Source organism: Ostrinia nubilalis, chromosome 22, assembly GCF_963855985.1.
Source record: "Ostrinia nubilalis chromosome 22, ilOstNubi1.1, whole genome shotgun sequence".
Classification (NCBI taxonomy): Eukaryota; Metazoa; Arthropoda; class Insecta; order Lepidoptera; family Crambidae; genus Ostrinia; species Ostrinia nubilalis.
This window is the reverse complement of record NC_087109.1, coordinates 1100566-1113596: the sequence shown is the minus strand read 5'-3', so window position 1 is coordinate 1113596 and position 13031 is coordinate 1100566. Positions and strand designations below refer to the sequence as shown.

The 13031-nt window shown below is 39.7% G+C and overlaps 1 protein-coding gene across 1 annotated transcript in view; it reads right to left on the bottom strand.

Annotated features, from left to right (window-relative positions):
- LOC135083007 (uncharacterized) overlaps window positions 1-13031 on the bottom strand; it is a 167345-nt gene that overhangs the window by 86828 nt on the left and 67486 nt on the right. The window contains exon 2 of the mRNA XM_063977769.1: window positions 2118-2313. Coding sequence (XP_063833839.1) covers window positions 2118-2303 — 186 coding nt within the window. The 5' untranslated portion in view covers window positions 2304-2313. The remainder of the gene's footprint in view (window positions 1-2117; window positions 2314-13031) is intronic.

Sequence of the window (13031 nt, the reverse complement as noted above, 5' to 3'; positions counted from 1 at the left end):
GGCTAACGTGTGAAAACACACTGTGTAATCTATAGACGTTCGTAACTGTCCTGTAATTAGGCATTATTAATGTACGTCCTATTATTAATGGAAATTATAGGGAACGCCTTTGTGAAATTAGCCGTGTAATGGTAGAATACCTACTTAATCATGCTAACTATACTAATATTGTTTACTCTTTCGTTCGCGTGCAACGTTTTCACTATTTAAAACGCTAAACAAAATTTTCAGACTTGATGACAGGTCTATGTAAAGACCATTGTAACTAATTCTAAGCGAGCCTCTTTTTCGGATACTTATTTTTTTATCGCAAATCGCAAAATCGATCACGTGTAGCAAAACTGCAAATCATACAAAAAATATGTTTTACAATAAATGTCTATCAGACGTTCATTCAAACCGGTACGATCCGGATGGCAATTGTCAAGCTGTGTAAAGCAATTGACATCCGACACGAGCCAATGAAGAAGAAAATATTTACCAAGCGTCGCTAGTTGCTGCATCTAACACATTGGTACCCAAACTTATTTGAGACGCGCCCCCTTTCGACCATACAAAAAATTCCGGGCCCCCCATCCTCCAGTAAAGATTATTTATTGGTCGTATCGAGCAGTCTGGAATGCATTCTCTCAGAAGTTGCAGGTTTTTAATTCTTAAGTCAATGAAGCACCTGATGTCGTGCCCGAGCAACTGCACTCAGGAGTAATTGATGAGTGCTACTGACAACGCCACTTGTGGCGGAGTTTCGGGCTGACACTGGGTAGGTTTGTTGTCGACCGACACGAAAAGAAGAAGACGAATTCTTAAGTACACACATGGCCCGCGCCCCCCTATAAAGGTCTTTGCACCTCCCCTGAGGGGCGCTACCCACTTTGGGAACCAATGATCTAACAATAGAGGCGGACTTTGTCCCAAACACAGGGTCATGGGCATGGCAGACGTGACACCAGGTTCGCAACGATTGTTCGAGTCAAAATGTGCTATGCGGATAGTACGAACGAATATATACTGCGATCCGCAACTATACTGAAGGTTTCAAATTATTATGTTGCATTAAAACCTATTTAGGGAACTTTAAGCATCCCAAATATCGATGTTTTAACCTTTTTAAAGAGTTCTACAATATCAAGTGTGTAGGCAGTACCTACACAGCATCAGATCAGTCCAAGAACATCCTTACTAATTACTATCCCTAGATAGATACCCATCGTATGTCAGAAAAATTCTGGCGTCATCACCACTACAGCTCCCTGCGTAAACTCATTGATATAGTGCTTTAGAAATGTCAATACTTTGCTGATTTTGTCCATTCATAGCTCCTTTCTGATTCTTCCAGTCTTGCAAACGCAACGCATTGTGTGCTCTGGCTCTCACTGTCTTGACTCACTTCTTTTGGCTCTGAACTGACTGAGTTGGCGCAATACCGATCCCAAATAACCGGTGCGAACCGGCCACCACTCGCGAGTAAAGTGATTGACATTCGACACGCGGCAATTTCGCCTCGTTGCCGCCCAAATTGTTTTGCTTGAGCCAGCTGATTGGATGATGGCTGTTGACGCGAGATCTGTCGTGTCGATTTATGTCTCATTTCGAGGTTACGGTCGTGACTCCCAATATTCGTACGTGCAAACATTTTGATTATAAAATATTTTTAAAAGCTTTCAATTGGTCATTTCAGGTTCAATCACGAGTTGCTTCTACAAATAATCTTTTTGAGAATAAAATATGTTAGGAATTGGATTGCTACAGTAATAGCTAACAGTCAATATGCACTACATATAAACGGCGTCGGCCATCTAATTAACTTTCGATATAATATGGCTTTTTTAAATCTCTTCAGGCGCAAAATTATAAAACTGTCTCTACTTATTATGTTAAACTTTCGGCTTTTTAAGCCATAACTAGGTTATAGTGGTATCACAGAAGCTATCTCGTCCAATGTATGGGCGTGGATTTCTTTTGAAGTGACGCGCGCTGGTCGCTTTCAGGGCTTTTCCAGCTTCACCGGGCAGAGTGGCGAGTACAGAAGGTACTCTAGCCGTTTGGCGATCGTCGGTTTAGGTCACTCCTGTCTCCTACTAAACTCATTATGATCCTCTTACCAAAACCACCCTTACCTGTGGGTCAGGCTTCACCCGGACGGTGTACTGGTCCCCGAGCCCGCTACCGCCGCAGACGAAGCAGACGCGCGCGTCGTCCGGCGTGGCCGCCGCCGCCGCCGCCGGTTTGTCCAGCGACGGCGACGGCGACGCCGGTTTCGGCGCGCCGAGCGAGCTCTTTATGTACGCCTTGGCCTTCTCCATGCCCGCGTCACTGTGGAAGAAAGAGATTGGTTAGCAACGTCATATTATCAACACAATTAATTTCTAATTAGTATAACATACACCAAAGGCACAGTATTGGGAATCAATAGACAGTCAAACAAGAGTCATTACTTGAAATGAGAAAATTCACAGAAGAGAACACCAACAGTAAACATATCTGGAATATCCTAACTCGAATCATGAGGTCGAAATGATGTGAAGTTTATCTAAGTAACAATAATTTGCAATGATGGTCTTCACCATTCAGAAGCCACTCAATCAACCTAAGGGTATTCAGATGACTTTGACTGCAGTAAACGCCATAGCAATCGACCTAAGTACCTATCAATGAATGAAATTCAGGCATTTACAAAAGTCATTTCAGTTATTGTCACATTCGGTTTCAAAAACTCAAGGCAAACATTTTCCTCTCATGGTCTCTGACTTTACGCCAGTATATCGGGCAGCAAACTGCCTCAATTCAGGCGAATTGAAAGCGGGTAGGTATCCAAACGATCAGCAGCCCAGAACCGCTATCTCCCTATCAGATAGCGATAGCATGCAACATCGACATTTAGTCAGCCGAGACGCAACTACCCGACAATGGGCGGGCGTGTTCAGCCCGAAGACCAGAATTTGGTAGGGCTGACACAAACACTTAAGCTGTATTCTAATCAAATCAAATCAAAAATATTTGTTTAATTTTGATAAGTATTTTGGCGCTTATGAATAACAAGGGTTAAATACATAAAGGGTCGATGTTTTACTTCGGAAAGCAAAAAAAAAAAAAGATTTGGAAGTATTCAGCTCTAGCTGTCTCTTTCAGTGATACAATACAATTTTCGTGACAAAAGAGGATCAACAAACTAAAGTCGTTTACAGGTATTTGTAAAAACGATAAGATTTATGATAATTAATCGGGGTCATATTAAATAGCATGAATTTGTTTCAAGTATAATTCTAATTTGGTAATTATTTACGGTTTTTAAGATAGAGCGTTATTACTTCAAATAGCTTAATCAAAAGATATTTTTCCAAACCTATCTAGTATCTACTACAGACGTAGTTTATGTTTACCTTTAAATGCTCTAGATTTAGAAAGTCTAGTCAAAAACCAATTTTAATGTACGATTTCAGGTCACGTATTCAAAAGCCATTAATCTAATGGAAATGCAAACACGTCAGCTGAGTTCAATCCGCAAACTTGTGTGGTCAACCTGAATGTCGGCGCGAGGTCAGCGTCATTCAGGAACGCGCACGTCATATGAATAAATCAACTAAACATACTCGTACGTAGTTATGACAGTTATTCATAACTACGTACGAGTATGTTTAGTTATAGGTATTCTCCGCGTTTTAGTACAAGATTTCCTAGACACATGATAAAAAACTCATAAAATTCTTTTAATTTTAAAAAGCACTTTTACATGTCCCAGTAATTAACCCCACCACTGCTTCAGGACAATAAATGGGCCAGTGCTGAGAAGCAGCGCAAGAAACTCTGAGTATTTCGATATTCACGTCACTATTTAGTGTAGAAAGAAAGGTTCGACTAAAGTAGCCTGCTAATTTTATTTTAAAGTCATCAGCTGGAAGTAGGTCGTTAGTGTAGCAAATGACAACGAAGACTATTTTGCATAGCAAGCGACACATTGCATGGCGCTTTACGCATCGGATAATAATGTAATATTTTAAATTACTAAATTAATAAACCAATAAAAAAAATTACCAGTGATATGCGACAGCCCTGGACATGTCATAATGAATATTTAATTGCGATATAGCGATCGTGGCGCGATTAAACTAAATGCCGACCGCAGTCACGCACGCCGAGATTCGGCGTGACTCACAGTTTGTTGTGTCTACGTGACACCAGGCCTCCGTCACTCGCCTATGCCGGCCGAGATAATTACCTACAGCGCGCGACAACTTCAAGTTGCAAATCAGTCAGGGCCGCCACGCGCTTGTGAGCACACGCGTATTTCTATACACGCTCGGTCGATCATCGTCGCAATCAAGGTTTATTGTTCCAACAGCACTGTTATTCTTCTTTAATGGAAAATCGTAATATTTAGGAATAATAATTAACTGTAGTGATTTAAATAATTTAAAAAACTACACTTTTTAAATAATTTTGAAACACTTATGACAAAAAACTCTAGCAAAAAAAATATTTTAGCTAATAAAACATTAACTTTACTTCACCGTGTCTATTTTCCGACACTACACCATTTAAAACTGTTTGCCCAATTTCGAATTATCGCAAAACTGAAGTTTATTAATAGGTACTTTAGAGAAGGTACGATTATACAAACACTACTAGATTAAAGTTTACCAATCGTAAATACAATAAATGCTTCTTAAAATTAAGTTTTTATTTATTTTACTTTGCTTAAACAACCCTGACGCTTGAGCTGTGAGGTAGATCAATTCTGAACACAAAAAAATTGCGCTCTTGTGAGCGTAGTAGTAAGGTGCGATTTCGAATGCACCATGTGCGTTGGATATTTTGCATTATTATTATTACCGTTAAAATGCCGGCATCTGATCCTACACAAAGGAGTGCAATTTCTGTTGCTACTATTATGTATTCTGTGGTGACACTGTATTTAAGCTTTCCTTTCTGAGATTCGATTCCCAGGTGGGGCGGAAAGCAGTTCGAGATTTGCTTGAGGTTTGGTTGCACTTTTGCAGTTTAAACATTGGCCTATAAAATTCCGAATTAATACTTGGAAACCTACATTTTGAAGTCACTTGTGACTCGGTTTGTTATCTACGTGACAATGTATTTCAGCTTTCCGTTCCGAGATTCGATTCCCAGGTGGGGTGCACAGTGTGCACTGCACACGTAGTAAGGAAAGCAATTTGCGGTTTGGTTTGCAGTTTAAAGATTGGCCTATCTTTAAAAGATTGATTTAAAAATTGGAATGAATTCTTCGAAGGCTACACTGAAGTCTTAAGATTCAGGGTATATCGTGTCTACGTGACAAACACTATAATTCAGCATTAAGCTCCAAGATTTGATTCCCAGGTGGCGCACACGTACCAAAGAAAGCAATCTGAGGTTTACTGGAAATTTTGTTCGCAATTTTACAGTCTAAACATAGTAAACATTGATCTTTAAAAATCCGAAAGAATACTTCGAAGGCTACATTTTGAACTCACTGTGCTTGACTTTGTTGTCTACGTGACAACATTACTTTTGCAGGTTCAATTCCCTGATGAGTCACCCAAGAACTGAAGAAGTAATTTGAGTTGGCTCTAGATTTAGTTTACTGGTAGACCTATAAAAAAACATTTTAATGCTTCGGAGACTATGCACCTGCCTGACTTCAGCTGTTCAGTGTTGGTTGTTTACAGACATTGCATTTTATTGATTTGAGTTCCTGTTGGAGCACGCAAGAATTCAAGACAGTAACGTACATAAAATGCACCTTATTTTTATCCTAAAGTTGGTTTGGACTTTGGACATTGGAATGTACAGATTTTCCCATAAAAAAGCCGGGTTAGTGCTTCAGAAGCCGTATTTTGCATTGAGACGTGACTAGGGTTTGCTAGCGAGATGGCTTCTAGTTGGCTAACAAGAAGGAAAACATTCTGAAATAACAAAGTTTTTCCTCCATACGACTTTGTATGTTTTTCACGATAAAACGGCTGAACCGATTTTATAAAGTTTAGTAGAGATAATTTGAGTCCCAGATGAAAACATAGGGTTTTTGTAAGTGATACAAGTGATACAACACGCGCGCGATCGTCTTTATGTGACAGACTAATAGTCACGCGAGTGATGCCGTGTTCAAAAGCTAGAAGGTAAATTACAATTTCGAAACACTGCGTCAAACATTGTACCTTTTCTCCAAGAGATCTAAAATGTAACATTGGGAGTACCCCATCCTCCGTGTCGATCCAGGCTGACGTGCATGATCGATCGTCAGCATGACACGTCCGATAACAGTGTAACGTGGATTTTATCGATCGCCCGGTAGCGGTGTCGACGCCCTGAACGCGGGTGATCAAAGCCAAGCTTTGAGCTATAGCTAGATTGCAAAGATGATGATGATGAAGAGGATATCTTATATTAGATCATCTAATTAGTATATGAACCTTAGGACCTAAGGCTTAGGTAGTTGAAGACTATTTTCCGTCAGATCTAAAATATAGCGGTGTAAACGCGACTGATCAAAGCCACTATGAAGGCGGCGAAGATGATGATGGAGGGACATCTCCAGGTTAGATTGTGTAGTAAATATAAACCTAGGTAGGTAGTTTATGATTGTCGACCTAGGTCACACGTAGGCTTCACACGTTACCGCCTCATATGATGTCAGGTGTTATTTAAACATCACTTAAATTCTAACTAGCGCCGGTTAATTTAACTTAATGCGCAACATAAAAAGTTCGGAAGTATGACGTGGCTCCAAACGCGGCTGAAGCAAAAGACTAGTACGGAAAAGTGTTTCTATTTTTATATGTCATTATTAAAATGTTAAATTTTCCCCATCCCAACAGCATTCCATAATCCAATAATGTTATCTTCAAAATTACCCCGTCAAAGTGAAAACTAACCGGCCTAAGTGGATTTGTCCGGGCATCCGTCATGTCGCGTCATGCCGCCTCACGTCACTCGCCTGCATATTGCATTCGCAGTGGACACGACACCCTGGCTGTATACAGTGCATATGCACAAAAGGGACGGCAGTGTACAGCGTGGTGCGAAAATCTGTTTTTTTTATGCATAACAAGGCAGGTTTGACCGCAACCGCACCTGGTGTTAAGTGAGATGCAGTCTAGGATGGTACATATCTGCCCTGTAAGTGCCTATTCACTCTCGCCTTGAAATGGATTAGGTCGGGATTATAGTGTTCGAGAAAGACAGCAGCAGGCAGCGAATTCCAGTCCCTAGCTGTTCGCATTATAAAAGAGTCATCGAAACGCTAAGTACTTGAATTTTTACTTTTGGTTAAAATAAGCAATCTTATATCGATGGGACTCGATGAGGTAATGCGATAGAGAACAATTTATTGATAGTCCAAAGATAAAACTCATTCATTTTGGAACCGATTACAGATTGGTTGACGTGACGCGATACGCGTATTCTTGAATGGAAACGTGCCATGTGAGGCCGCTAAAAAGTTAGAGCGAAGGAAACTACGTTGCTAGACGTTGAATAAGCATAGAGATAGTATATTGTAGTGAATAGCAATGAACCAAGTTTTACAGAAATTGAATAGGATTATTTACTAAGAGGACATAATATGGTATGGTAACACTGTTAAACAATCATTGTTATCGTTTAAAACATATTATTATATTAATTTTTAAAAAGATTATGACGAATCAACACAACTGTAACTCGACCAATTAAAAATTCAATTTTGAGCTTCAAAAATGTTTCCTAGTTTGGAGACATTGAAAGCAAAACAAAATGAAAAAACCCGACTACAGTAACTGGGGACGCGAAATAAATTGATTTTATAATCCGTCTGCGAGCGCGGTCGGCGAAACTGTAGCTAAAGTAAAAAGAGGCAAAACGAGCAGCCTGTATACAAACAGGACAGCCGGACATACGATCGATCCTCACGCATCACGCGTGCCAGCTCTAATTGCTACGTAGGCGTTTATACATCTACAAACATGTACCCAATGGGCAAATACACAGTAAGTCTCCATTTAACATTTTGCACCTCATCGTCATCGAAAAGCGCTTGTTCTAAACCATGTAGCGTCAGTTTTTTTTATCCACAACTAGGAAGCTCTTGGCCTGTATCTCACCTGCTGGTAAGTGATGATCAGGCCGAAGGTGGAAGCGAGCTTCACTCGGAATCCTCAACCACGGAGGAACTAGCTATCTTACCTCTAGTGCATCATAATAAGCTTCTTTAGGCTAGTTCGCTGCTGTACATGGCCCCTTTCTTAACGTACGCCCATTTCTGAGATTTCTGGGTTATTTGGGCAATATTCAAATACGGATCAGAAAAGAAAGTGAAAACCTGAAAGAACTACTTGACTTGATGATCGTTAGCGTTGAAGAATGAGAAAAATTGTCGTCGCCACGTTAGCGTTGAAGAATGAGAAAAATTGTCGTTGGGTAAGTCGTCGCCACCGAAATTACTCTTGCTTTACTAGTTATTCACAGTTTTAGTACAATAAAGATTTTAAAAGTTTTATGACTGAAATAGAGGGAAAGCGCAGTGACATTTAGCGCTTTCTCATGACTGAAGTGAGTCTACTAAACCAATTTCCACTGTACATTTCCGTCTAGTATGTTGTACATATGTCTGTGCCAGGCTCTGGAGGGGTCTGAGCTTTGCGAATTAAATTAAAAGCCTAAGCGAGTGCCGGCTATAGTGACGTATCGAAATTATTGAGTTGTGAGTTAAATTTTGATTCCCTTTCAGGTATATTGCAGTTTCAAACTACGTGGACATGTACGAAAATATCATCTAAATAGGTTTTTTGACTTAAGTCCGATTTCTATATTGAGATTATGGGCTTGAGCGAGCATGCTTTTCTAGTCAAGATTGATTTAAATATGAAAAGTTCGTACTTGATCAGAATATGAGCACAGAAACCGGGCCTTAGTTCTTCTTATATCTGAGAATCATTATAAAAAAAAGGGAATAATGTTAATAAAACAAAATACCATTATAATGTCATACAACTATCCGGTTTCAGCTCGAATTAAGTTCGTTGTTTAGGTTAGGGTTCATGTCCCCAGACAGAATATCGTAGACGCAATAAAAAGACAGTGATAAAAAAAACTCTCAAGATTTATGAGATGTTCTTCAGATTGAATTGCAGAGTTCTTCAAGTAATTCAAGACTTGCTTTATTTGTCTCAAAGGTTTCGTATATTTTGCCAGCTTTCCGCCCGCGTTTTCGCCCGCGTGGTATTTTGTATGTCACTGAAAACCTTATCGCGCGCGTCCCTGTTTCAAAAACCGGGATAAAACTATCCTATGTCCTTTCCCAGGATTCAAACTATCTCTATGCCAAATTTCATCAAAGTCGCTTCAGTGGTTTAGGCGTGAAAGCGTGACAGACAGAAAGACGGACAGACAGACAGACAGAGTTAATTTCGCATTTATAATATTATTAGTATAGATAGATAATATAGATTCGATATTGGAATTAAAAACATTTCGTAGCTGCTTGTACCGGAATATTCGTAAAGGCTGCGTCTTATTTAGTCCAACGGAATCCGGCACATACCTCACACACAAAAAGTCGTGTACATCTTAATATCGGCCGTACATTGTGCACTAACGACCACGAGCATTGATAAGACGTAAGATCTCATTACTAGCCGGTACCAGATTCATGCAATTATCATGAAAAACTCCAATTGGCTTTCACAAAAAGTTACTGTACTAAATTGATTTGTAAGAAATATCGGACAGGCAGTGCGCAAACGAGGTAACTCTGTTGCCGTAATGACCAGTGTAGGGATGGACTCCCAACTCCGTAACGCGATTTCCGTAGTAGCTTTGTTTAAGCTCTAGCTCAAAACAATATTCCGATATAAAATAGAGATACCGAGAGAGGCGAAAATTGGAATACGGCTTTATATGAACACGAATGGTCATTTCGCCGAGCTTTTTGGACAAACCTTTTGTTTTTATATTAACAATTATGCAATAAAATATTAGTCACGTCACATCCTACAACTAGTGACGTTTAGTCAACAAAGATTACTAGGGGATCTTAGCGCCCAAGAACAATTTCAAATAATGAAAGACAATTTTGATCTCAACCCCCAGTGCCTAACAAAGTCGTACAGGGAAGTTAATCGTATGCGCATCCCCTATGGAATATCCATCACACATTGCATTGACCAGCAGTTTCCAAGGCGTCTCTTGATTTTGCAAAGAAACATAATATTTTGTAACCTCAACTTCAGTAGCCAACATTACCAGCCGGGCTATGATGCGCGCCGTGATTGTTAGTAGTAAATCAAAATATGATGTGGCAACATTTTATTGTCTATGAAAACTTCTATCCATGTCCGGTGTCTTTGATCGAATAAAGTTCTATTCCATTTTGTCAAGCAAGAAACATAGTTTCATTTTAGGTTATGGGCCCAGTCCCGTATTCTCTGGCGGCAGTTAGTTTTTTACTGTGATATTGTTTTCTGTGTGGACTTAAGATTACAATCACGTATAAGTTCGAGAACAATATAAAAAATACCAAAGGACTTAGTGTGTCGTACGTAGTGTTTCGCGGACTCGAACATGGCGGCAAGTCAGAACTACATGATGAACGTGCCGAAACTCAAAGGCCGTGAAAACTACAGTGAATGGTGTTTTGCAGTAGAAAACGTCCTAGTGTTGGAGGGCATGCTGAAGTGCATTAAGCCGGAGCCAAACCAACCAGATATAGGAGCCGAAGAAGATGCCAGAACGAAGGCCAAGATGATTTTGATGATAGATCCTTCAATCTACGTGCATATAAAGAACGTTACTACATCTAAAAGTCTGTGGGATAAGCTAAAGTCATTGTATGATGATTCTGGATTCACGAGAAGAATCAGTTTGCTCAGAAATCTCATTTCGATTAGACTAGAAAATTGTGACACAATGTCATCTTATGTCACGCAAATTGTGGATACTGGTCAAAAGTTGGCGGGAACTGGTTTTAATATAAGCGACGAGTGGATCGGGTCTTTATTACTTGCTGGATTGACCGAGAGATTTTCGCCGATGATAATGGCGATTGAGCATTCTGGCATGTCGATTACAACGGACGCCATTAAATCCAAACTTTTGGACATGGAATCGGAAAATGGAGAAGTAGATGGCGCCTTTGCTGCATTCCAGAAATACCAACAAAATAAAAAAAATAAATCTATGGTAAGAGGAAACCATGATGGCGGACACTTGTTAAAGTCAAATGTCAACAAACAAATAAAGTGTTACAAATGTAAAGAAGTTGGACATTATAGGAATCAATGCACAAAAGCCGATAACATCGAAACAAATACCAGTGAAGATTCACCGAAACAAACTAATGCATTTAGTGCAGTGTTTTTGAATGGCAGTTATAGTAAAAACGACTGGTACGTTGATTCCGGAGCGAGCGTTCACTTAACAACAAATAAACATTGGGTCCGAAACAAATCGTATGACTGTTTTCCGAAGGAAATAATTGTCGCTAATGAAAACAAAGTACCCGTCGTGTGCTCAGGTGACGTGCAGATCAGGACAACCACGAAAGAGTGCGATTATGATGTGTCAGTTGAAGAAGTATTATGTGTTCCGAGCCTTACAACCAACCTCCTGTCCGTGAGTCGATTGATAAGTAAAGGAAACCGAGTGTCTTTTACAAACAAAGGTTGTGAGATATACAACAGAGCAGGAACTATGGTGGCTACAGCAACACTTATCAATGGAGTCTACAAACTTAACAAATCAGCTAATTTCACACCTGCTGCAATGGTAACTACTGAGACTTGGCATCGAAGGTTAGGACATGTGAATAATACTTACCTGAATAAAATGGAGAGTGCAGTCAATGGTTTGACACTTGACAAGAAGATAGAAATCAGCAAGAATTCCTGTACAATATGCTGTGAGGGCAAACAGAGTCGACTACCGTTCCCGAGTGAAGGCAACAGGAGTGCTGACCTGCTGAATATAGTACATGCAGACGTGTGTGGACCGATGGAGGAAGTCTCTATTGGAGGATCAAGGTATTTCATTCTTTTCATTGATGACTTTAGTAGAATGACCTATATTTACTTCATGAAAAATAAAAGTGAAGCCTTTCAATGCTTTAAGGACTATAAAGCTAAAGTTGAGAACTACCTTGACAAAAAAATTAAAGTTCTGCGCACTGATAATGGTAAGGAGTTTTGTAATAATGAATTTGATCGATTTCTAAAGAATATGGGAATAATTCATCAAAAGACTAACCCGTATACCCCAGAACAAAATGGTTTGTGCGAGAGAATGAACCGGACAATCGTTGAAAAAGCTAGATGTCTTCTATTTGAAGCTGGTTTGGATAAACGTTTTTGGGCAGAAGCAACTAACACATCTGTTTATTTGCAGAACCGAACAGTAGCACCCGCATTGCAGTATAAAACACCGTTTGAATTGTGGACGCAGAAAAAGCCTGATTTAAATCACCTCAGAATATTCGGCAGCACTGTAATGGTACATGTGCCGAAGGAGAAACGGCTTAAATGGGATAAAAAATCTGAAGAGTGTATCCTAATGGGTTATTCCGAAGACACAAAAGGATATAGAGTATTTAACCCTAAAACACAAACAATGAGTACAAGTAGAGACGTAATAATCATAGAAAAACAACCACAACTAGAACATAATATAGTTGTTGTTCAAGAGAAAAATAATTTGAATTCATCCGTTGAAGAGGCAAGTCCAGATTCAGTGGGGGATATTGGTCTATCAGATGATAGTTCCTACGTTTCTACATATAGTGACCCGAATGATACTACATATGTGCCCAGCGAAAATGAAGACATCAGTGATGACGAGCCGGTTGAAACTGAACGATCTAAAAGAGTGAGAAGAAAGCCAGAGAGATATGGTTTCTCAAATATGTGCATGGACAATAACCAATTAGATACAAGTGAACTATCACTGGAAGAAGCATTGCAAGGACCTGAAAAAGAACACTGGCTGCAAGCTGTGAGAGATGAGTTGCAGTGTTTTGAAGACAATCATGCTTGGGAATTGTCCGATGCACCAGATAATGGAACCATCGT